The following is a 24,178-nucleotide window of genomic DNA, read 5'->3' as shown; positions in this document are numbered from 1 at the left end:
CAAGATGCTGACATTGCAACAGCTTTTACCCCTCCTGGGCAAGGATCACTGGATGGTAACTTTGGATCTCCAAGAGGCTTACCTTCATGTCCCTATCACTCTAAGCTGCAGGAAGTATCTGCGTTTTCGAGCTGGAGATTCACACTATCAATTCTCTGCATTGCCCTTTGGCTTATCCACTGCACCCAGAGTATTCACAAAGGTCCTGGCTCCAGTGATAGCTTTCTTCAGACGGAAAGGAATACAGATCTACCCTTATTTGGACGATTGCCTGATTCTGGCTCAGGGCAAGGACGAACTTCTACAGCATTTAAAGTATGTGATAACAGTGCTAAGATGCCTAGGGTATTCTGTGAACGAAACAAAGTCCAGTCTAGTACCCTCTCAGGACATGTGCTTTCTGGGTGTGAGACTGAATACAGCAGCCCAGATGGCCTTCTTAACCCCGGACAAACAAAAGAATCTTTCCCTTTACTTCCAACAACTATCACATCAGTCCGGGCTGACTGCAAGGACAGTCCTTCAAGCCTTAGGGTTCATGGCATCTTGTATTCTGATGCTTCCCAATGCCAAACTGCATATGAGGAAGCTACAATGGTATCTCAAGAATCTATGGACACAGCACTGCCACGATCTGGACACTGTCATTCCAATAATACCTTGCATCCAAAAGGAATTCTTGTGGTGGGCTCAGCAATGTCACCTAAACAAGGGACTTTCTGTGACCCGGCCGGAGGCAAGTCAGATTCTAACAACAGATGCCTCAGACAAAGCTTGGGGGGCTCATCTCAATGGAAAATGGATACAGGACAAGTGGCCTGCCAGACTACAACATCTACATATCAACCTAAAGGAGATGTTAGCAGTCCAGTTTGCATTAACAGCTTTCAAGGAATTACTTCTTCCGGGACAGGTGTTGATTCTAACAGACAACACAACTGTCATGTGGTACATCAACAAGCAAGGGGGTACACATTCTTACCCTCTATGCAGACAAGCAATGCTTCTATGGGAACGGCTCTCAGTCTACAACTGGATCTTCAGGCAAGGTTTCTGCCGGGGGTGCAGAACTCCTTAGCAGATGTGTTAAGCAGGCAAATCATGGATCCCCACGAGTGGAAACTGGATCCTCAGGTATTTCAGCAATTAACAGTGTCATGGGGAACACCAGACATAGATCTGTTCGCTTCTCCTCTAAACCACCAGCTGCCAAAGTTTTGCACAAAAAGGATACACCAGGCAGCTTGGAAAGCGGATGCTCTTTCTTTCAGTTGGAAAAATCTTCATGTATATGCCTTTCCACCACTTCCTCTACTTCTAAAGGTTCTGCTAAAGGTAAGCCAGGACAAACCAAGAATGATCCTGATAGCTCCAGATTGGCCCCGACAGCATTGGTACCCACTACTGAGAAATTTAATAAGGAAACCACCGTGGCCCCTGCCTTTAATTCCTCAACTGTTGTCTCAAAGGACGGTCATTTACTCAATGTCAAGCTTCACTCTCTTCATCTCACAGCATGGCATATCCTGTTTTAGCTCATAGCAGGGCTCAACTTCCTCAACAAGTTTTGAATGTGATTATGGAAGCTAGGAGACCTAGTACAAGGAAAGTGTATGCAGACAAGTGGAAGAGATTTTTGCTTTGGAGTGCAGCAAAGGGTGTGGATGTTTCTGAGCCTGATTTAAGTGTGGCTCTTCTATATCTTACTGAACTATTGGACAAGGGTTTGTCCTTCTCTTCCATTAAAATTCATGCTGCAGCAATTTCAGCTCACTATGACTGTGATCCACCTTTGTTTTCTCATTCCTTGTTCAAGCAATTTCTCAGAGGAGCAAAGAACATAAGACCTCCACGAAGAGCTCCTACTCCAGCTTGGGACCTCAATTACGTGTTGGAAAAGCTCACTCTGCCACCTTTTGAGCCTGCAGCTACGGCTGAGTTAAAATATTTGTCATGGAAGACTGCTTTTTTGTTGGCCATTACCTCTGCAAGAAGGGTTTCTGAATTGCAGGCCCTTATGGCTGTTGAGCCTTTCTTGATCTTCCATAAGGATAGGGTATCTTTACGCACTAACCCTTCCTTTATGCCTAAGGTGGTCTCAAGTGTGTCTTTAAACCAGTCTATTCATTTACCTACCTTTTATGCAGACCCCCAAAACAAGGGGAAAAGATCTTGCATACTTTGGACGTGCACAGACAGTTACGCTACTACTTAGATAGGACTAAGGGTTTCAGGCAGTCGCAACAGTTGTTTGTTTCTTTTGCTTTAGGTACTCAGGGCAAGCCTGTGTCAAAGCAAACTCTTTCTAAATGGATTGGGTTTTGCATTTCCTTTTGTTATTCTCAGCATGGCAAGCAGATCCCAACAGGGATCAGACCTCATTCCACTAGGGCTACTGCCACCTCTACAGCCTTTCTAAGGGAGTGTCAACCAAGGACATTTTGGAGGCAGCTACTTGGAGTTCAGTACATACTTTCTCTAAGCACTACCACCTTCCTCTCTACTCTAAATCTAGGGCTGGGTTTGCCACTGCTATTCTACAGGGCATTTTGACAGCTCCTGCTTCTATTTGATTTGCCATCCTCCCTTACCTCTGCTTTGGGAATCTACCCAAGTGTAAGGACTGCAGCAATGTGAGATGAAGAACATAGTACAGTTTTGTACCTACCATAAATGTAGATGTTCGAAGAACCACATTGCTGCAGTCCAATTTACTCCCTCCGTCCCCTCTGTGTTTAGGGGTGGTTGTGTGGTTAGGTTAGTACTTTATTAGATAATTGTTAGAAGTTGTACATAGTTTGGGTGTGGGGGTGTTTAGTGTTTGGTAATTTCTTGATTTTACCCTGTTTAGGGTCTTCTGACATCTGGGGCAAGAAAAGACTGAGGATATGACGTCGGTCATGCGCATTTATACCCTGACGTCCTGGCGTCAGTTTAATGCGCCGTGACCGGCGTCAGCCATATACTTTGGTATTCGGGCCGACCGAGGACAGCGCTATACCCCAGGTGTAAGGACTGCAGCAATGTGGATCTTCGAACATCTACATTTATGGTAGGTACAAAACTGTACTTTTACCCTCCCGCCATCCCCCTGTCATTATATATATATATATATATATATATATATATATATATATATATATATATTGCTACCTTTTTGGGGGCACCTGACATTGGGGGCAAGAAAAACTAAAGAAAATGGCGTCGGCTGCATGCTTTATACCCCTGACAACCTGACATCATGGAAGAGAAGACAGCAACCGATGCAGGACCCATGACTTTGGAATTCAGGCCAACTGAGGGCAACCTGCAAACAGATTACCCAAATGTAATGACTGCAACAGTGAATACACTCGAACATCTACATTTATGGTTAAGTGTACACAACTGTACTTTTCAGCAATCAAATCGGTTTCTTTGAACTCAGCACTTGTTCAGAACTCGTAAGCACTAAATAAGCTGCAAATTACTACAGCACTCAACTTTCTTCACTTGTCTAGTGGAAAGCAGTTTTTAGTACTTAATAAATAAGCACCTATCCAGACATGTGTAAGGGTCAGCTCTCAGTGATTTCTCCTGTTTACTTGATGAATCTAGGCTTCTTGGGGCACTGCAGCAATTGCCTCATGTACACAGACAACCCTCTCCTCCTACCACCCATCACTACAAACTGTGAAAGATGCACTTATATAGCCAAACTGGAAGCAAAGCTGTCTTCACCTAAGACTGGTCTAGACAGTCAAGAGGAGAAGGTAAACACTTGCATCACACCACACTCATGACATAGTCCCTCAAAACCTACACCACCAAAACACGCACGTAGAAACGCAAAACACACTCCTACATTCGCAGAGGCTCTCAATAAAAACCTACGCAACCATCAGGGACCTACAAAGCAGAAACGCAAGCAAACTCCACCCCCCCCCCAACACAACCCAAATGACACACAGCACACAAACTCAGTGTGCCACTCAACCGCACGCCCATAAGGCATAACAACGTACCCAACACTCTAGTCATAGGTGACTATAGACAGGCACACTGATGTTCCACTCACCAGGCTAAACAAGGAGAAAGTTATTGTCAGCTGCCTGTCAGGTGCCAGGATCCGCTACATAATGCACGCACTCAGGTCACTCCACAACAAGTACAAATATGACACTGTCATTGTCCATGTTGGTGTGAATGACCTGAGACATACCTCCCTGGACTACTTGAAAAGAGACATGGAGGAGCTCTCCGATCTTGTAGCCCAGGCAGGTATGCCCTGAGTAGCATCCTGCCATCACCCAGAATGATACCACAGTACAAGGACAAAATGATTGACTTTAACAATTGGCTAAGCTTCTGGTGTCATTCTAAGGGGATCCAGTATTTGTCTGCCTGGGACGACATGATCGACAGATCACGATGCTTTGCTAGAGATGGCCTGCACCTTTCGCCCTTGGGATTCCGGATACTGGCTAAGGCTCTTGCCACCCCTATAGTGCCTTTTTTAGGCAAGGTTCAAATGACAAATTCACCACCGTAACAGGTACAGGCAAGCAAAATCTGAGGGTAATGCTACTCAGTACTAGAAGTCTAAACCTCAAAATGCACTCACTCGAGGCACTCCTTAAAATGGAGAACATAGACATATGTGCAGTGACAGAGTCCTGGTTCAAAGCTACAGAGAGCACCCCTGCATTACCAGGCTATAATTCATACCACACCATTCGGCCACCTAACCCGGAACGAAGCACTAATGGTGGAGGCGTGTCCTTATTCATTAAGGATATCCACACCTCCAGGCTAGTTGCACAGCATAATGCATCCAAGATTATCCAAGTGCAACTAACTCTGGGCAAGACCGCAATCCAAATTGTAGCTTGCTACAGACTCCCCACCATGCCCCAGGATTCCTACTCTTCATTTCTTGATACACTGGAAAGTATTAGGGTACAACCCAACACCCTAATAATGGGCGATTTCAACTACCCCACCATTAACTGGGAAAACTACTCGTGTACCAACTCTCTTGCTCAACGATTTCTCAAGTTCATAAATTCCAACGCCTTGGATCAACTTATTCACACCTCCACCATGGGCAGCTATATCCTAGACCTGGACATTACCAACATAGGCAACCAGTGTTCCACACCAGAGGTCTATTCCTCGTTGGTCAGATCCGACCACAAGCTAATCACCGTAGACATCCATATCCCGCCCCCACCCCCAATTAGGGAAACCACCGTAAAAAACTTCTCCAAAGCCAACTTCACACTTCTTAAGACAGAAATGGCAAACTTCATGACACCTATGCAGACGGACAATAGAGGTACGACTGCTGAATCCTACACAAATGCACTTTATAAACACTTACACGAGTGCATGGATCATGCTATCCCTAATAGATAGAACCAAAGTGCTATCCTCCAAAAAAAAGGAAGCCAAATCTGGTGGTCCTCTGCCATAAACAAACTTTACAACAGAAGAAAGAAACTGTTTCAAAAGAGTAAAATCCCATGACTGGAGGAACTCCCTGGTCAACCTCAGTAAGAAGCTGAGATCTCTCATAAAATCCTCCAAAGCTAGTTACGAAAACAAAATTGCCACTGACTCTAAAGACAACCACAAAGCATTCTATAGTTATGTCAAGAATCTCAATGGCAACACTCAGATCTGCTCCGAGTTACAGCACAATGGCACTAAATATACAGAACCAACTGATACTGCCAACATCCTGGCAGATGGGTTCAGTGCTAACTTTACCCCCCTCTCACCCCCTAGAGGGCACATTTCTATACCGCAAGAATGTAAAGTTCCTGTAATCACGGCTGCAAAGGTAAAAAGCACACTCTCCAAAGCCAAGAACACAGCATCCATGGGACCTGACAATATTCCAGGCTGCGTTCTACATGAACTACAGGATGAACTGGCACCCTACTGAAGTACCATGTTCAATCGTAGCCTCACCTCAGGCTTTGTGCCCACTGAATGGCGCACGATGACTGTTATCCCACTCCACAAAGGGAGAGCCACGATGGACCCCGGGAACTACCGCCCCATTAGCCTGGTCTGCAAGGCCACAGAACGTATCATCATGGAACTTGTAAACAAAGACATTGGTAATCTCCAAACTCTGGACCCTACCCAGTTCCGATTTGTAAAAGGCAGATCATGTCTCCTAAACCTGGTTAACTCCTTTGAAGCCGTCATCAAAGCCATAGATGAAGGTAAAGTGGTTCACACAGCTTATCTAGATCTCGCCAAGGCTTTCAACACCATCCCCCACTCTGGAATTATAGATAAGCTCACTAAACTAGGTATAAATCCCTATGTCACAAGATGGGTTGCCAACTGGCTCACTGACAGAATCCATACTGTGAAAGTAGCGGACTCCAAATCCGACTTCAGACCAGTGACAAGTGGAGTACCACAGGGTTCAGTCCTGGGTCCTCTCCTGTTTGATATCTACTTTTCTGAAGTGCAGGCTAACACAGAAGGTCTTTGGCTAACAAAATTTGCAGATGACTGCAAACTAGGAGCCATAATCGAAACTCCTAACAATGTGGACAATACTACAAAAGGGCCTCACTGAGACAGATACCTGGTGTCAAAGCCATGGCCTGAAGCTCAGTGCCAAAAAGTGTATTTTCATCCCCTTTGGTAAAAACTCTGTACCCGTGAACTACCACATAGCTGGTAGTCTACTTAACGTCGAAAATGTGATGAGACCTTGGGACACAGGTGGACAGTAGTCTCTCCTTTGATAATCACATCGCCACAGTGGTCAGGAAATCCTTCTACGTGGCTCACCTCATCACAAAAGGTTTCTCATCCAGAAAAAGAGGTTATTGTTCCCCTCTACTCATCACTCGTTAGACCCGTTATAGAGTACAATGCCCCTTTTGGGTATGTACCTCACAAGACATCTACAACAACTGGAAAGGCCACAGAAATACCTCACAAAGAGGATTACTGGCCTCAAACAGATGCCCTATGCAGACCATCTCACAAAACTCCAGCTTTACTCCGTTGCATATCGCCTACTCAGAGGCGATCTCTGCCTAACATACAAAGCTATGTCAAACCCAGAGCTGTTGGACATGCTCCACTTAAAGAAATCCCAATCCCTCCAAGCTACACGCTTTAGGGACCTAAACCTTGTCACCACAATAAACAGAACATGCTGGAGGGATAGATTCCTGTCCCAGAGACTTCCCATACTCTGGAACAGACTACCTATCTATGTCAAACAAAACTCCTCATTAGCACTCTTTAAGAAAAATCTTGATGATTGGATGGGAAATGGGAAATTCACCCCAGCCTAGTACCTACCTATGAACCTATGGCAAGCAGAATGTCAAGATTTAAGGAAGCTGTAGTACAATTTGGGGTGTATTTCTCAAACACTACATGATGGAGGAGCAGAAAAACAGCAGGTTGATAAGAGGAATGATTTGTTTCAAGTTATGTCCCAGTGGGTAATCAAGTAAGTTGTCCTTTTTTGGAAAGTGAGTAAACATCATCAAGGAAAAAAACAGTATTTAAAACTTGAATAACTTCTCGAAATGTGGGACAGTTATATAGTATCTGCTGTTGCCATATTTATTTGGGAGGTACAGTAGAAAGTTTATAATCTTCCATTGAAGTTGTTTTTGAAAATGAGATTTTATGGAAGTACACCCCTGGAGGACTGGAAAGAACATGAAGGGAGTGCAGCAGAACGCTGGAATTGCTATAGCATTAGTCCTGGCTGCTGGTGCTTCACTGGCGAGATTAGTTTTTGTAGGTATGGTTAGCTATAGATGTTCATTTTGTTTTGCATTATTGGTTATGTGAATGTTGTAGAATACATGACGTATTCCTTTAGTGCTAATGCCTACTAGCAGGGGGTCTCATGTTTGCATTGAAGAGTTTGTGGGTTTGGAAGTACAGACATATTTTTGAAAGAGAGGATATGGCAAGAGTAAGTAAAATTTGTCAAAATAAAATTCACTTAAATCTGTTGGCCCTCATCTTCTGTTGTGTTTGTTGCAGAAATTGCTGCTGGAAGTCATGGAACCTTGTTCCAAGCATCTGACAGAGGAGGAGAGATTACGAAATAAACACAGTGAATGCCTTTTATATTGGTATGACAAGGATGTAGAGTTCGTATATCCATCACCATCTCCTGGGAGCACTCCTGCAGTTGAGCAGTGTTGTGCAAGGTGAGTCATGATTACATAATCAGAGTATGTATAGGGTTCAGGCTGTGGTACCAAGTATTTATTTATTTATTTATTTGACATTTGTTAACCGGGCTAGTCCAACTGAGCTAGTGGCCTTTTTCAGTGGAGGCCGGGGGGGGGGGGGAAGCTCCACAAAAAGTAAGACAATATAAATACATAAGGAACTATGTACTACAAGCTGTACATTCAAAAAAGAAGACAACAACTTGTAAAATTACAATGTAGAACAAATAAGAGAAATGAGGCTAGAAACAAACTAAACAGGTAGAAAAAGGAAAAATAGTAAAAGTGATCATCCACAGTCTATCAGAAGTTAGGGAAGAAATTCAAGTAGGGTGATTAGTGACAAATCCAGGTACTATATAAGTAATTTTTTTAGAGCTTTCTTAAACTCATGGACTTGAGAAATGGACCTAAGGTATAGGGGAAGCTTATTCCAAGCAAGAGCAGGAATGTAGCTGTAAAGATTTTGGCCAATAGATTTATTTGGTTTGCATATCTGTAAGAGACATTTATCTGAACTTCTGAGTATTTGTCAACATATTGCACCACCACTGTTCATTTCATGTTTTGGGGGCTAAGCTTGCTGTGGGGTAATAACCAGCCCCAGATGAAACATCTATCAAAGAGCATACACACAAACAAATCTGATGTTAGTTTAGCATCTGCAGTCCTCCAGCTAGCATCTCTTTGGGATGTGGGAAGAGACTGGAAACCCTGTCAAAACTTCACTTAAAATGGAGGGATACATAAAATGAACAAATAAGGTTGTACAACCAAGAATCAAGCAGAGAATCGGGTCCATGCTTCACTCTAAACATTAGTTTTATAGGATCATAGGAAGTTAACTAGGCTATTAGCCCTGAGGCCCTTATAAGCCTAGCCAAGAGTTTAGCCCATGCATAGTAAGAAATGTTAGTTATTTATATTTATATATATATATATATATATATATATATATATATATATATATGTATGTGTGTGTGTGTGTGTGTGTGTATGTATAATGTATGTGTATACACACATATTTTGGGGGGTTATTACTTATGTGGATGCTGTTGAGTATGTAATATTACCTTTAAGTGTTAATTCTTAGTAGCAGGGACTCGTCTGATAAACATTTCCTTGTAGACGTTCTATCTGAATAACCACTTCATTAAAGCTAGCAGCTCATTCCTAGCATCCACATAAAGTAGCGCACATTCTGGAAACGCTCAGCAGTTGCATGGTTTCAGAAATGGGGAAATATATTTCAAGAATTTAAGAAATGTTTGTGGCTTTGGAAGTGCGAGTGAAATTTCATAGTGGAAAAAATACTTCAATTGCAGCTGTCAGGAACTCATTTGCTACCAGAAATCTTCACAAAAAACTGGAAGCTCTGTATTCAGATATTTGTTCCTTAGTGTGAATGCAATATAGTTGAAATTTAAAAAAAAAAACAGTGCGTCATATTTCTTCGTATCTTTAGAAAAGAAACCTTTTTGAACACCTTTATTGAATTATCACTTGTGACATAAACCTACATTTATATAAAGAGGACAAACCATATTAACTTGTTCACAGTTGGACATTATCTATAGTTTCATAGTATAATACTAGGCTATCTGCCCTGGGGCATTTGTAAGCCTAGCCATAGTGATGTGGCTTTTGCCACCCCTTGAAATGGTACAAAAATGTACAGATAAAATCTAGAATACTGTGCCTCCGTCTAGTAGTGACACAGTGAAGGTCCCCTTATATAATAGAATTAGTTTGCACCTCTGTCAGTCTCGAACCCCAGACCTTGGACACACTAGACTGCATGAAGTACCACTAAGCCACAGCAGATATATCACTTGCATTCTTTTGTACAGGGTCACCAATACAGCATTACATAATTGCTCAACTCCTGCCCTTCCTTAAACCTAATTCCTCACTCCAAAACATTGTTCTGCATGTATTGTTTCCATTTTTTCTATGTAATAGATCCCATTTCCAGTTCTCTTGTCTCCGTTACAATATTCTTTACTTCAAATACTGTTGTTTTAGACTTTCATTACCATTTAGTAGTAATTGCCTTTTTGCAGCTGCCAGAATTAAACTTAAAAAGGCCTTAGCATATTGAGGCAGTTCATATCATTCTTTCTAGCTCCAAAAAATCATTTCCTTAGTTACATCCAGTTGCTCGCCCAGTATTTCTGACACAGTACTCTGTAGGGAAATTTCTGACATGGTACTCTGTAGGGATTTTTTTAATTTTTTATTAGTCTGCAAACTCACTGTTCTCCAAAACGTATGTTCCCAGTTACCTCTTTCCTCCCTATCACACTGTTCTTTGGAGTCAATTTGGCATATAAAAATACCTATACAAACACTTCCAAACAAAAATCCTAAATCTTCTAGACTTGGTTTCATGTTAGGGAGCCATATATATGTCTTTCCATTGTTTCTTTGTGAATTGCTTATCCAGTCTCTTTTTCCAGTTTTTCAAAACAGTGTAAGAAACTTCTCTGTGTGGAAGATTTTCATTCCATATATTTCTAGTTAATCACTGTATATTAATCAGATCAGACAGTCAATGGTAGTAGAAGTAGCGAACGTAAACTCAAGTCAAAAAGTAATAATAGAAAATATATAATTCTACAGCATTACTAAGTATTCGAAAGTAATCCAAGCAAGGCAGGCAGTCTCAGTCGAAAATCCTTCATTAAGTACACAGACAAACGATCCAAGTAAAACACAAATAGAGTAATAATTTCCTCACAAGCTTTCTATATATATATATATATATATATATATATATATATATATATATACTTTTTATCAGGCATGGGAGTGGTTTATTGTGCTGTAAAACAAAGTGTTATTGGTACACATGTTAAATTCACATCCCTTCCCCCATCAGTGTGACATTCGAGCTGGTCCTGCCCTACCTAGTAGCTGTCATAATAATATATAGCCCTAATGTACTTTAATGGTACATCTTATTTAAGTCACACTGATAGGGGAAGGGATGTGAATTTAACATGTGTACCAATAACACTTTGTTTTACAGCACAGTAAACCACTCCCATGCCTGATAAAAAGTATATATATATTTAGAAAGCTTGTGAGGAAATTATTACTCTATTTTTGTTTTACTTGGATCGCTTGTCTGTGTACTTAATAAAGGATTTTTGACTGGAAACAGACTGCCTGGCTTGCTTGGATTACTTTCGAATACTTAGTAATGCTGTAGAATTATATATTTTATATTATTACTTTTTGACTTGACTAGTTTACGTTCGCTACTTCTACTACCATTGTCTGATCTGATTAATATACAGTGATTAACTAGAAATATATGGAATGAAAATCTTCCACACAGAGAAGTTTCTTACACTGTTTTGTTTTTAGACCCACTACACTTTAGTGGGTTGTTTTGAGACTTCGGAGATTACTTGTTTTTTCCAGTTTTTCCTAACCACCTCTGATTGATTCCTATAGTTATCACGCAATTTTATATATGCCTTACTACGTGCCCTACTAATTATCCATTTTTAACAACTGCATCTGTTCTAGGTTCATCCACAATCTGTACCAGTGCATATCTTTCACATCCCTTTCTCTTTGCCTGTACTCTGATATCAATCTGATAAGGAGGGCAGTCTCTCGCTTGCGGTCCAAATGTCTTTTTGGCCTTTTCCTATTCTATTGCCTTTCCCTCTCTAATTATTTGTTCCCAATACCTTGGTTCTTTTGCAAGTTTCTTCCAGTAAATTCCATCCCCTTCTTGCCTGTTCTCTGTACCCCTAATTGCAGTTATCCATATTGGCAGAATCTCCTTTTCTTCATTCTCCTGTTGGCTTAATTCTTAGAATACTTCCTGCTACTTTATGAATATAATATTCTGTATGACAGTTATTCTCCTTAAGGATCTTTATCCAAAATCCAACTCTCCTTATTTCTTGAATTTCCTCCCTGCTTCATCTCTCTCCACTGTGAATTGCAGCTTTCCAATTTTAAGTATAAGAGCCTTAACATTGTAACTCTAAAATATCCATTCCAGTCAAATAATCCTAAACCACCTTTATGCTTTGGAAAGATCAACTTATCCCACTTGAATTTTGCCCTCTTCCACTCCCAGATAAAATCCTTAAACTCTGTTAATTACAACATACAACTCTGATTGATAAAAACACACCTAACCTGTGTATAAAACTAAAGGAACTAAAAACATTTTTACTGTTTGTATCTTGTTATGCATATCAACAAGAGCTTTCGTTTCTCATTTTTTAGTTATTTTTTGTTTAGTCTGTTCCCATATATCCTTAGCTGCCTTAACTAAATCATTTTAACTCGCACTCCTAAATACTTAATTTTATAATTTTTATATAACTATAGGTATTGCTGAACCAATTCATGTGTGAGTACATAGTTTACAACTATAGCCTTTGTTTTATCTTCATTAATTTTATATCCAAAAAACTAGAAACGGTCTCAGAATGCTCCACAACATTGAGATGTCCTTTTCTGGTTTTATCAGGTGCAAAATAATATCTGCAAATAAAGCCAAATTATATCCTTGAATTTCTGAGTTCCTTATTTTCTTTGCCAGTGGTTGTAAATGTAATGCAATTAAGAAGGGGAAGGGGGACACCACTGCCTGGTTTGTCTGTTCACACGCAACTTATCAGAGAGAAACCCAACTACTTCGATTTTTGCCTCTGAACCCTCATGTATTCTCCTAAGTAACCTTATTGTATCAGGGAATGTAAAGGCTTCCATTGCCCTACTTATAAAATCTCAGCTGTTGAATGCTTTCTGAGTTTCAAGACCCACCAAAAGCAGCAGAATTTTCTTACACTGTACTTCCGTTTGGATTATCATTGTTCTGTTAATGTTGTTAAATGTTTGCTTTCTCCCCCTCACAAAATCTCATTGATCCATATCTAACAATTTTGGTAACACCGTTGCCATTCTTTTAGCCATTATAGACATAAACACTTTATAATCATGGTTTACAATTGAAATGGGCCTGTATGAAGCTGGATCTGTTATGTCTTTACTGTCTTTAGTTATTACAGCCACCACAGCTTTTTATTCAGGATGTTGGTGGTTCCCATCCTTTTAAAATACTGTTAAAACCTTCCAGATCTTTTTCACTTTCTTCCCCTCCAGCTTCCAAACGTACATTAGAATATCATCTATTCCTGGTGACTTAACTGCAGATTGGTTGTACAATACCGTCGTACCTCTCAACTGTCCAGATTTTATCAGAATGTCCTGACTTTTGTCTCATATGTTTGGTCTGTTTCTCATGAAATCTGTGGTTTTCTGGCAAATCACTGGGATAGTCTAAGGATTGAAGTCACTAACTAATGACATACATTTGAGTTTCAGACGTCATATTTTTCAGAAAAAATGCATTAAGACAAATCCTATTATATCAACTTATTAAGCTTATAAGATATGTGAAATCAGTCCCTGTTTTTGGGCCCTCCTCTCATTATGCCAGACTTTGTCCAGATTTCTTGCTCTAAGAGGTTGAGAGGTATGAGTACTGTTTCTGTCTCATCTCCTGTCTTAACTGTTATTTGGTGAGCCTCCTCTATTTCTAACCTTGGCATATTTAAGTTTTCTATACGTTTTTATTTGTACTTTTTCTTGATTTACACATTTCTCTGCTTTATACAAATGTCCATACAGTTTTTGATATCTGTCTTAATACCTCTACAGGATCTGTGGTTATTCTTGTTATAGGCTCCCTAAATTTAGCATCAACCCTTTCTACTTTCTGTTGCCTAAGTTGTTGTGCTAAATTTTTTTGTGCTCTGGAGTTACCACGAAACAGTTGCTTAACAGCAACATTTCTAAACTCATATCTATTATCCAAATACTCCTTTATTTTCTGTTTAGCACTCTGCAGTTGCGCATCTTCGGTAGGAAAGAAATCTTAAGGGCATTTAACTTCGTATTCCTAAAGAGGAAAAATAAAAATACTAACAGAAGTTCAAAAATTATTGTGAGCTTTGGATGAACTATAGGGATGTCTAGAAATATCAAAACTAACAAGGTGAGTACAGGTCTAGCTGTTGGTAAGAAATGTTGAAAATGAATGAGTGAAATACTGAGTTTAAATTTAGCATAAGTACATTGTGTATGAAACGTGAAGCACTTAGGAGGAGGCATTGGGGAAAAAAAGTTGTGTAAGCTTACCGTATTCAGGAAACCAGGTGCAGCACTGAGTCAAAGGCTGTTGATTTGTCAGTTACAGTATCCCATTTCAGGTCTTACTAATTCTCCAGATATTGTGGTCATTCATTTCGGAAAGCAAGGAATGGTAAAGCAAATTTATAGTGTGATAAAGTGTGTTAGTGTCTAGACGCACATGCAAAAACACTTGCTCTGTTTCATCTTACACAGCTGTGCTTGATTATTCATTGGTTTAAGAAGTTTGCCAAGAGAATGTAATGTGTAGATAAATCCCAATAAATGCTTTGAGAAAGTACCAGCTTTCAGGAGTAGAACAGGAATTGAAAGAATTAAAAACACTAGGTGTCATTAAGAAGCAGACTGAGCCAATAGAATGATTGAATATTGTGGTTGCTCTTATACAGCAAGATAGGATTTGTATTTGTATTGGTTAGCACATATTCAGTTCAAAGGGGTAATTTCTTTTTAATGCTGCATGCAAATGATGGATTCTTGCATATAAATTGAAACAGTTCTTATTTTCAATTTGCGATTTGGGAGGCACAAACAATTGCATTTTGTTTTTTCAGTACAAGTAGTATTTCTGTTTAACTGTTGCACAAGTAACTAAGGGCTTGGAAGGTGTAGTTAATGACCTTTTAGTGTGCGGTGAGACACAACGAGCATGAAAAAATCCTGCGAAGTAGATTAAGATGTCATACTTTCAAGTCAAATAAGAGGAGATGTAAAATTAGTAGCACGTCTGGTGTGAACTACATGGATTATATTCCAAAGGGTCTATATTAAATAAGCGAACTCTTGAAAAAGCGAACGCTTATTCATCAACCCTAGTTCAGTGAACACTAAAAATGCCAAACACTCGGAACAGCGATATTTTTTTTTTCCCAGGGAAAACAAATTGCTGTTCCACAAAAAAAACAAAAAAAAACAAAACCCCTTAAAACAGTATTTAATGTGGGGGGGCTGTGCCCTCCACACACCCCTGATGTTGGGGAGCTTTGCCCCCCACCCCCTACTTAAATATGCCAACTCCGAGATCGCACCACAGTAGAGGAAACTGCAAACTTCCGAAAACAGCCCAGCGATTTTTTTCCCTGAGAAAAAATTTGCTGTTCCGGGTGTTCGGGATTTTCAGTGTTCACTGAAATAGGGTTGATGAATCAGCGTTCGCTTATTCAATATAGACCCTATTCCAAACTCAAACAGGCTGAAGACTGATGAGGTAGAATTAAGAGTGGCTGTACAGCTGCCGAAAGTAGAAGGTGAACAGGTAGTAAAGAAGCTACTATGACTGATGCAGTATCTTGCAGAGTTTTATAACTATTTCTGTTAATGCATCCAATGTTTTCTCTGACTGGCTTCAGCCAGTGGGTTATCAGCTCCAACTCGAATCTGACAGGCCATATCCTTCAGATTTCCAACTTGTCAGGCTGTGCCTCCCTTAACAATATCCCCCCGCACCTCAACTGACCTCTCAGATCTAGTTTCCTGCTATTTCTGTCAGCAGCTTGATCCTGCTCCGCTTCAGTATATTCTTTGTTGAATAGCATTTTTGTAGAGTGTTTTGATCCTTAGTGCTTTCCCTCACTCTAGTTAGTGTAGTTTGTTACTGTAGATAGGTAGGTTGATTAGGTTTGGTAGTGTGTGTTTCTAGTGTGTGCTGGGCTTCCCTCTTTTTACATGCATCATTCTGCCCTTTTCTTGGGTCGTAGTCTACAATAGTATAGGTTTTATTTCTTCTGCTTGTTGTAGTGTGGTTAGTGTACTTTATTATAGTTAAAGGTTTTAAAAATGTGTCACCTGTGAGCACAAGTTACCATCTCAGGACACACACTAAGTGCATATATTTGGGGATTGCCCATTTGGATTCTTCCTGTTCGATGTGTGAGGGGCCTTAGCAATCGGGTGTTGTGGGACAAGTTGGTCCTTAAGGGCCATCTTACCGTCTGGTCCATCATCTTTTTCTGCTTCCTCGGATTTGAAACGTGGGTCTGACTAGCATTGCCTGCCTCAGGAATCCAAAACTTCCAAGAGGTATGGGAAAACGTCCTCTTCAAGTTGAGTTCCATGTCCCTCTTCTTCAGGCTCACCGGACCCAAAGATCGTACAACTTTTGGCTGCTTTTGCACCGGCTTAGATCACCCTCTGTGTCAACTACAAGCAAGGCTTCATCTCCAGCTCCAAGTCTTCCAAGCCCCTTCTTGGTTAAAGAAACTTCATCAGTTTGGGTAGGTTCCCTCTTTTCCCTGTCCATACCACCAGAGCTGTCACAGGCATCCTCACTTTCCCCATCGTGGTTCTGGGTCTCCCTGACTCTGACCCAACAGCTGTGTTCCTTGTTATCTAAGAGACCCTCCAAGCCCTTGTATGTGGCTTCATTTGCCCAGTCATTATGGCTGGTGGGCAGTATCAAACATCTTACTTGGAGCAGCTGATGAGGTCCTTTTGCAGACTTCAGTGCAATTCTGTCTTATCCCTTCGGGTCTGGAACCAACTCCCAGAATCTCATCTCCATCCCGGTGGTTTCCTCCCTCCAATCCCTTTGGATCTGTGGTCATCGGCCCAGGCTCCATTCCCACCCTTTGTGTTGGATCCAGTAGCTTGGCCATCTTCAGCTGCAGCTTCTTCCTTAGTCTCGTCTGCTCTATTTTGTGGCCGACCAGACCTCGGTGTTGTGACATTGAGGATGGTGTTTTCAGGTCAGAGTCAGTAGTTCCAGCTCTGGGTTTGGCACTGGCTCAGAGCTTCAGCATTCAGCAGCTCCGCTCCAGTGTCAGCATTGGAGTCAGGCACAACTCACAAGGAATTGGGTGCATCTCGAGCATTTTCAGGTACTGGTACCCTCAGTTCTGGGAAGTCAGAATCCACTTCTGCTTTTGATGTTATAGAGGAGAATGTTCTCTAAGGAGGTGGTTCACACGTCCCCAACCAGTGTTCCATCCCCTTTCTTGTCTAGACCCATAGCCAGTCATTAGTCTGTTCCTGGACAGCCTATGCTGGTTGGTCTCTAATATGCTCACATGGTGGAGCTTCCTGCCTCATCCCCCTTTCCTCCTGTGTTGCCAGAGCAGGAGGTCACAGGTAAGAGGTGGTATAAGATAAAGCACCTTGACTCCTTGGAGTCTCTCCTGGAAGATACTGATGTTGAGCAAGTAGAAGGGATCCCATAAGTCTCTGTGGGATGACATTTCATTTAGAGATCTCTTGGAGCTTCTTCATCATTGAGTGGGCTGGAACACCAAAGCCCCCTCTCCACTGTAGTCATTATTTTTGGAAGCATTCATTATAGGCCCATTCATGCTTTGGTGGGGTCCCCCCTCCAGATGTATTCATAGACTTAGTGTCTTGGAGGACATGGAAGGAGCCTGACAAAGTAGATCCCATTCCCAACAAGCCAGATAAAATTCTTGCTATTTTCAAGGACTGACCACAGTGGGGTAAGGGCCTGGCTGTGGATTTGATTGTGGTGGTGTCAGACACCCATAAGGAAATCTCCAAGGAGAATTCCTTGGTCCATCCCCCAAATAGAGAATCTCAGGCTTAACTGAATAAACTACTAGAAACTTCAACAAGACATCTCTCCCTCCGTCTCTTTCTCCCCCTCCCTCCCTCTCTGATATCCACCCTGTGGGAGGGATAGAGAATCTCCCAGATCTGCAGGCGAAAGTGATTTTATCTGGACTAATCCTTTCTATTATGCTTCAGATATATGACATTGGTCACAGGCTGGCTCCAGCTGCAGGGTTTCCAGGTCTTCCCTTATCCAGATGATTGACACCTTACTGCCCGCACAAGTGTCACTTATCGCAGCCAGCAGCACCCTACTCCATTTATATGACCACTTATACATTATGACCAGTTAGCTAAAGTTGGGTCTACAACCTTTTCAGACTTGAGTTCTTAAGTTGCCATTTGGATACTGACAGTCAAATTGCCAGGACACCTAGCTCCAGAGTGACAAGCCTTAGATCTCAGGCAGTGTCAGTTCTTGTGCTTCCGAAGCCTCCAGCTCATGCAGTCTTGAAACTCCTAGGTGACATGGCAGCTTCAATAGGGTTGGTCCCTCTAAACAAGTATCATATGAGGGTTCTACAGTGGACCCTGGCGATACTGTGGTTATTCTTGACTTGCCCAGTGGACTTTTCAGGTAAGATTGGCAAAGGTTTTTCAAAGTTGATGGTGGTTGGTCTCCTTTAGTGACAAACAGGAGACTGTTTGACCTTCCCTTTCCTTCAGCTATGGACTCCTTCCTTCTCAGGTGGTTGGGGGGCAATTCGATGGGAGGACAGTTCAAGGGTCTTGGTCTTCTGCGGAGGCTGACATCCACATCATTGCTCAGGAGATGAGGGATGTCCTCCACACATTTCCAAGCCTTTCAGGACACCTTTCACAGTGATGTGATTTCAGTAGAGATGGAGAATGTTGGTTGTCTGCTATCTCATCAGACAGGGGGAGGAACATTTTCTTATCCTCTTTACTTGAGAGGCCATGATGGTTTGGCAGTGGGCAATTTCATCTCAGCAGTTTCAAGTTGCAAAGCACATCCCGGGGAAATACAAAATTCTGTTCAACAGCCTGAGCAGGAACATTCTGCTTCCTCATGAATGGTCCCTAAATCTGGCACTAGGCAGTATTTGTGTTGCAACTTCTTTGCCTCCCCATCCATCACCAAGTGCAGCAGCTTATTACACCTTAGGCCCTCCTCACTGGCAGTCACCAAGAGGTGTTCTGTTAGATGCTTGGCTCTGGGACTCCTGTACAATTATCCCCTGTTTTTTCTGATTGTACAGCAGGCTGCCTTCTGGAGAAATTTTACAATGACCGTGATCCTCATAGCACCCTTTTGGCCTTGACAGGTGTGGTTGTCCTTCCTGTGTCCTCCTTTGGGTACTCCATTTAGGCTCTAGATCCTATTCTGGATCTGATTTCTCATCCAGCGGATCTGGATCCTACCAATTTACAATCTCTCAAGTTAAATGCATGGTTTCTGCAGTTCCCTTGATGGTCAGGAATCCCAAGCTTTCCGATACCATAGTAAATATCTTGTCTTCGTCTTAAAAACATTAGCCTAGGAAGGTGTAGTCCAGTAAATGGAGATGTTTTGCGCTGTGGGTGGAATCTTGAGGGCTCAATCCCTTTTCTGCTCTTTTAGAGTCCGTTTTAGATTTTCTTGCTGAGTTGTTTCACTCAAGCTATAGCTTTTCTGCGATTAAGTTACAGTTGGCAGCTATCTCTAATTTTCATGTTGGTAGGGAATAATGTTCCTCTGGCTGCTCTCAAGATTTCCAAGGCTTTCCTGAAAGGTACTTTTTGTTGCATCTCCCAGTTCAGGATCTGGATCCCCCCCCCTCCCCCTGCGATTTATCCTTTGTGTTGCACGTTCTTGTATGCCCTCCTCCTGAGCCTTCAGCTACTTCAGACTTAGTTGTCTTGGAAGACCTTATTTTTTGGTTGCTGTTACTTCAGCAGGGAGGGTTTGAAGTTACAAACTCTTGACTTCTTTCCTCTTTATTTGGTTATCCACAAAGATAGAGTTTCTCTCCATTAGAATCCCTCTTTTTTGCTCAAAGTAGCTTCAGAGAATAATTTTAATGGCTCCATTCACCTTCCTGTTTATTTCCCCAATTTTTCCAACAAGGGGAATAGTTTCTGCATTGTTTGGATGTGCATAGGCAATTGAGATTTTATTTGGACTAAGTCCTTTAGAATATTCAGTCAAATATTTATTTCCTTTTCAAAATCTAGGTCGTGAAGACCTGTGTCGAAAGTGATTTTATCCAAGTAGCTACCAGACTGTATCTTTTCACGTATACCTTTACAGGCAAGACCCTGCATGGCTACTTCAATGGCTTTCTTTTCCAGAGTATCCTTGGATGAAGTTTGTGCAGTGGCTACTTGGATAGGCCAGCATTTCTTTGCCATTATGAGCTGGATATTCATTCAAGCTATAGAGCTTCCTTTTGCTCTACTATGTTGCAGAATATCCTTCCTTAGTTCCTGCTAAATATTTTTACATGGTTGGGGGCGCTCTGTCCCATATGTTGAAGCCATGCAGAGAAGACAACATTGATGCGAAAGTTATACTTAGCATAATGACAGCTCTGTGCTATCTCCTTTGTTTCAACTTCCCCCACCTTTGTTATTTTTGGCAAACTTCCTTAGCTAAGATGACTGTGCAATGGAGGTAGTCTTCTCCTTATTCTTGGGAGTCTCTCATCCTCCTTTTTGGGGGGAAGCTTTGTAGCTTAAAGCTTGTTTTAGGTGGGCCAAACTTGGTCTGAGGGGTCAGTTGAAGAGCAGAGGAGTCTGGGTAAGGGAGGCAGAGCCTGGCGAATTTCGATTCTGAAAGAACTGGCCGGTGTTGGATCTGGTAACCCACAGGTTGTACCAGACTGAGACAGACAACATGGATTTAGCTTTATGGTAAGTACATAACTTTAATTTTTAACGCTAAGTATTTCTTGAGAGTGAACCTATGAAAAGAAGATTTTTTAAATGCCCAAACTAGTTGCAGAGTAACCAGTGTTAAAATGTCATGGTAAGTCAGTTGCATTGGAAATGGATATCATTTAAGGTGGTATTGGAGCTGTAATCTTACAGGAGAATAGACCAGTTGCCTGTTAGTCAAGAGCATTTATGCATAGAGAGAAGAAATTCTCAGGTAGAAAAGAAACTGCTAGTATTTGTGTGTGGATGTGAAAAAATCCATGACTATGGTTATAGTCAGGAACTTCAAGTGGAAATGGAATATTAACTCTTGTAAACATATATAGGAAGCTGTACAAGATGCCTACAAGTTTACAGGTGATGTTATTTAATCTAAGGGAGCCTGCTATGAAAGTAAAATATAGACCAGGGAAGGAATTAGAGTGTATACACAGGTGAGGATATTTACTAGAGAAGCATGAAGAATATTGAGAAAAACTGCAGATATTTGTGCAGCACTGCAGTTATCAGTGACAGAAGAGCAATATGAAGAAATTCCAGAGATGTTTTGACACTAACTTGGAATTGCACTTAATGATAGGAGTTACAGTGAAAGGAGGATGCTGACCTGAGTAAAAATAATCCCTGAGGAAAGAAATTCAGTTTTACTTTTTGTTTTGCATTAAAGAAGTAAGTTTTGTCCTGAGCTTAATGATAAGAGCTGACAGTGCAACAGGCCAGTTGCAGTGTTAGAGAGACAGAGAGAGAAAGAGGGGGGAAGCCCCGACTTTTGCAGTAGATGATATGTCTTCATCTAGTACACAGGCCTAGGAGGAGTTAGCCTGGAGAGGTGGGAAAGAAGTGGCATTTTTGGCTTGTCCATCTCAGGATAGGATGACCTTGGTTGGTCACGATTTCTGGCATGGATAGTTGCATTTGCTCTACATGGTTCACTGTGTGCTAGAATCAGTACATGTGCAAACTTGCCTCTACACCATGAGGACAGAAAAAGTGAAAATTATAACAGCATGGAGCAGTGACAGTGAAGGACATAACTAAAAATAGCCCTATGCCCCACAGCAAATACCAGCACTTTCTTTGTGCTTAATTAAATCTCCTAAGGGAGCTAAATAGTGGTTTGATTGCTATGACTGTGAGGAAAGAATGGATCAGTAGGACAACCTAAGGCAAAGGTTGCTCTATATTTAGGGTGTGGTGATCCAAAAAACTTACTTTAAGAAGGCTGACATGCTGACAGTATAATAGTCCTTACTCACCTGGGAAGACGTATGCTTGGAAGGACAATATTTGAATCACTTCTGGGGATAATAAAGTGCAGGGAAACAGACTAAGTATTGGCTAGGAATGTGGAATTATATGGAGCAAGCATTGGAGAGTTGAACAATGGCATCATCTGCCATTAAGAGATGGTAGGATACCCATTTCCAAGCTGTCTTTTGCAAATCCATTGAAGCCATGGAGTTATTCTGCAGACTGTTGCAAATTCTGCAATACAAAAGTTAGGAATTCAAAAGAAAATTATTCTAAGTCTTCCTGAAATCCACCTAGCAAGCACATCAAGTATAAGTTTGATTAATTCATTAACGTCTGCATTCATGAGACATGAGATTTAATTTTTTGTAAGTATTTACCCTTCTTTGCCTATTGTCTACTTGCTTCCCTCCTGGTGCTGCTGAGCCCATATGTTCCCCCATCACTCGGATGTCAGCATGTGGCTGAGAGTTGAATACAGAGGGCCATCACACAGACAGACAAGCAGGTTATTTGTAACCTCATTGACATTTGCCAGTGCTGGCAATGAGGGTATTACTTTTAGGCACTAACCCACCCCTGGTGGCTGAAGTGAGCCCCTGGATCATCACAGGGTCCTACTGTAACTTGCCTATGTTCGTATGTGCTTACACATGGTAATAAGAGCTAGTGTCAGTCTGTTACCATCAAAGCTACACCCACACTCCTGGACATTTCTGTGCCTTGCAAAACGTCCTGTTTCTTGGTAGCAGTCTGCTGACTGGAAACTACCACTGCTTCTCCCAAGCCTGGTGAGCTGGCATTGGCTGCTCACCCCTGTCCTGCACTACCAACTGTTTTAGAGCCCATGCCACTGTTTGACCATCATTGCTTAATCACTCTGTTCCACAGAACATATCTATACCTGATGTTCGGTCTTTAGTGGTCTACCATACACATCAAGAGTTTTGTATTAGTAGGGATTCAGGCATTTAATAAGCTGTTCCATTCACTTGTAAAGAATTGGGTCAAATGAGAACTATTAAAGTAAAGAAAAATGTAGTGAGTGGAGCCATAGCAAAGCCTATGAGGTTTTATCTTCTTGCAGTTCTGAAACATAGGAGTACTCCATTGTTTTCGGGCAGTAGATTGAAAAGCAAATTGCCTACTTTAACATTACTGATTCTTTGAAATCCGTACAAAGTGAGGGATAATAAATCAGTAGGGACAAACACTGTTTTGAAAATAAAATGCAGAAATCTGTCGTATTTGTAGGCTAGAGAGAGAGAAAATGGTGAATACATAAGTTGTGGGAAGATGTCTCAGCTTGAAGGTGAAGTAGTTGATAAAGCCACTGAAGTAATGGCCTTGCTGATCATATGCAAGATGGAAAGCTGTATAGTAGAAATTGCAGGCATTTGTTCAAGACAAATGTATCAAAATCCCTTGAAGAGTAGTAGCTAGGAGTGCTGGAACCAGTACTGTCTCAAGAAAATAGGGATTGTGATAGCTCTGATAGAGTTGCAGGGAGAAACTGATGAACCTAATGCATTCAAGAAAAGTTGTGGTGTAGCAGGAACTGTGCCACAAGGAACATCATATGTCCAGGGCAAATAGATGTGTCAGATATTTCAGATTTCAAGTGCATTGAAGAAACCCAACAAATATGTGAAGAGTCTGCCTTTATTGGTACATACATAGAAAGATTGTGCGTGTAAGTAGCTCATGATATGCTTAATAAGGAATTAGGGTTAATTTAAAATGGTTTAGTCTGGCAGAGGCTTAAAACTCTGAATTGTTAATAAAGCTGCTGCTCGCAGCCAAAGGGTATAGGGTTGGATTCCTTCCACTTTCAATTGTCTGCTATTTAACTGAGCAAGTCACATAAGCAGACCATGTTCCTGGGTCATGCACACACACACACACACACACACACACACACACACACACATATATATATATATATATATATATATATATATATATATCTATACAACAATAACTCAAACTCAGAAGCTAAAATAAGTATGATACAAGAACTTCTAGATAAATTTTTTTAAACGTAAAAAATAAAAAAATAAAAACTCTGGAGCCTTGTCTAGTGCTTACATCCT

At 41.3% G+C, this 24,178-nt stretch overlaps 1 protein-coding gene across 1 annotated transcript in view; it reads left to right on the top strand.

Moving 5' to 3' along the window:
- The window catches only part of XRN1 (5'-3' exoribonuclease 1), a 2,408,514-nt gene that overhangs the window by 957,366 nt on the left and 1,426,970 nt on the right, over nt 1–24,178 (top strand). Inside the window, exon 16 of the mRNA XM_044071018.1 lies at nt 8,023–8,192. Coding sequence (XP_043926953.1) covers nt 8,023–8,192 — 170 coding nt within the window. The remainder of the gene's footprint in view (nt 1–8,022; nt 8,193–24,178) is intronic.

The sequence above is a fragment of the Protopterus annectens genome, chromosome 5.part0, assembly GCF_019279795.1.
Source record: "Protopterus annectens isolate FY-2018-M chromosome 5.part0, PAN1.0, whole genome shotgun sequence".
Classification (NCBI taxonomy): Eukaryota; Metazoa; Chordata; order Ceratodontiformes; family Protopteridae; genus Protopterus; species Protopterus annectens.
This window is presented reverse-complemented; position numbering and strand designations above follow the sequence as displayed.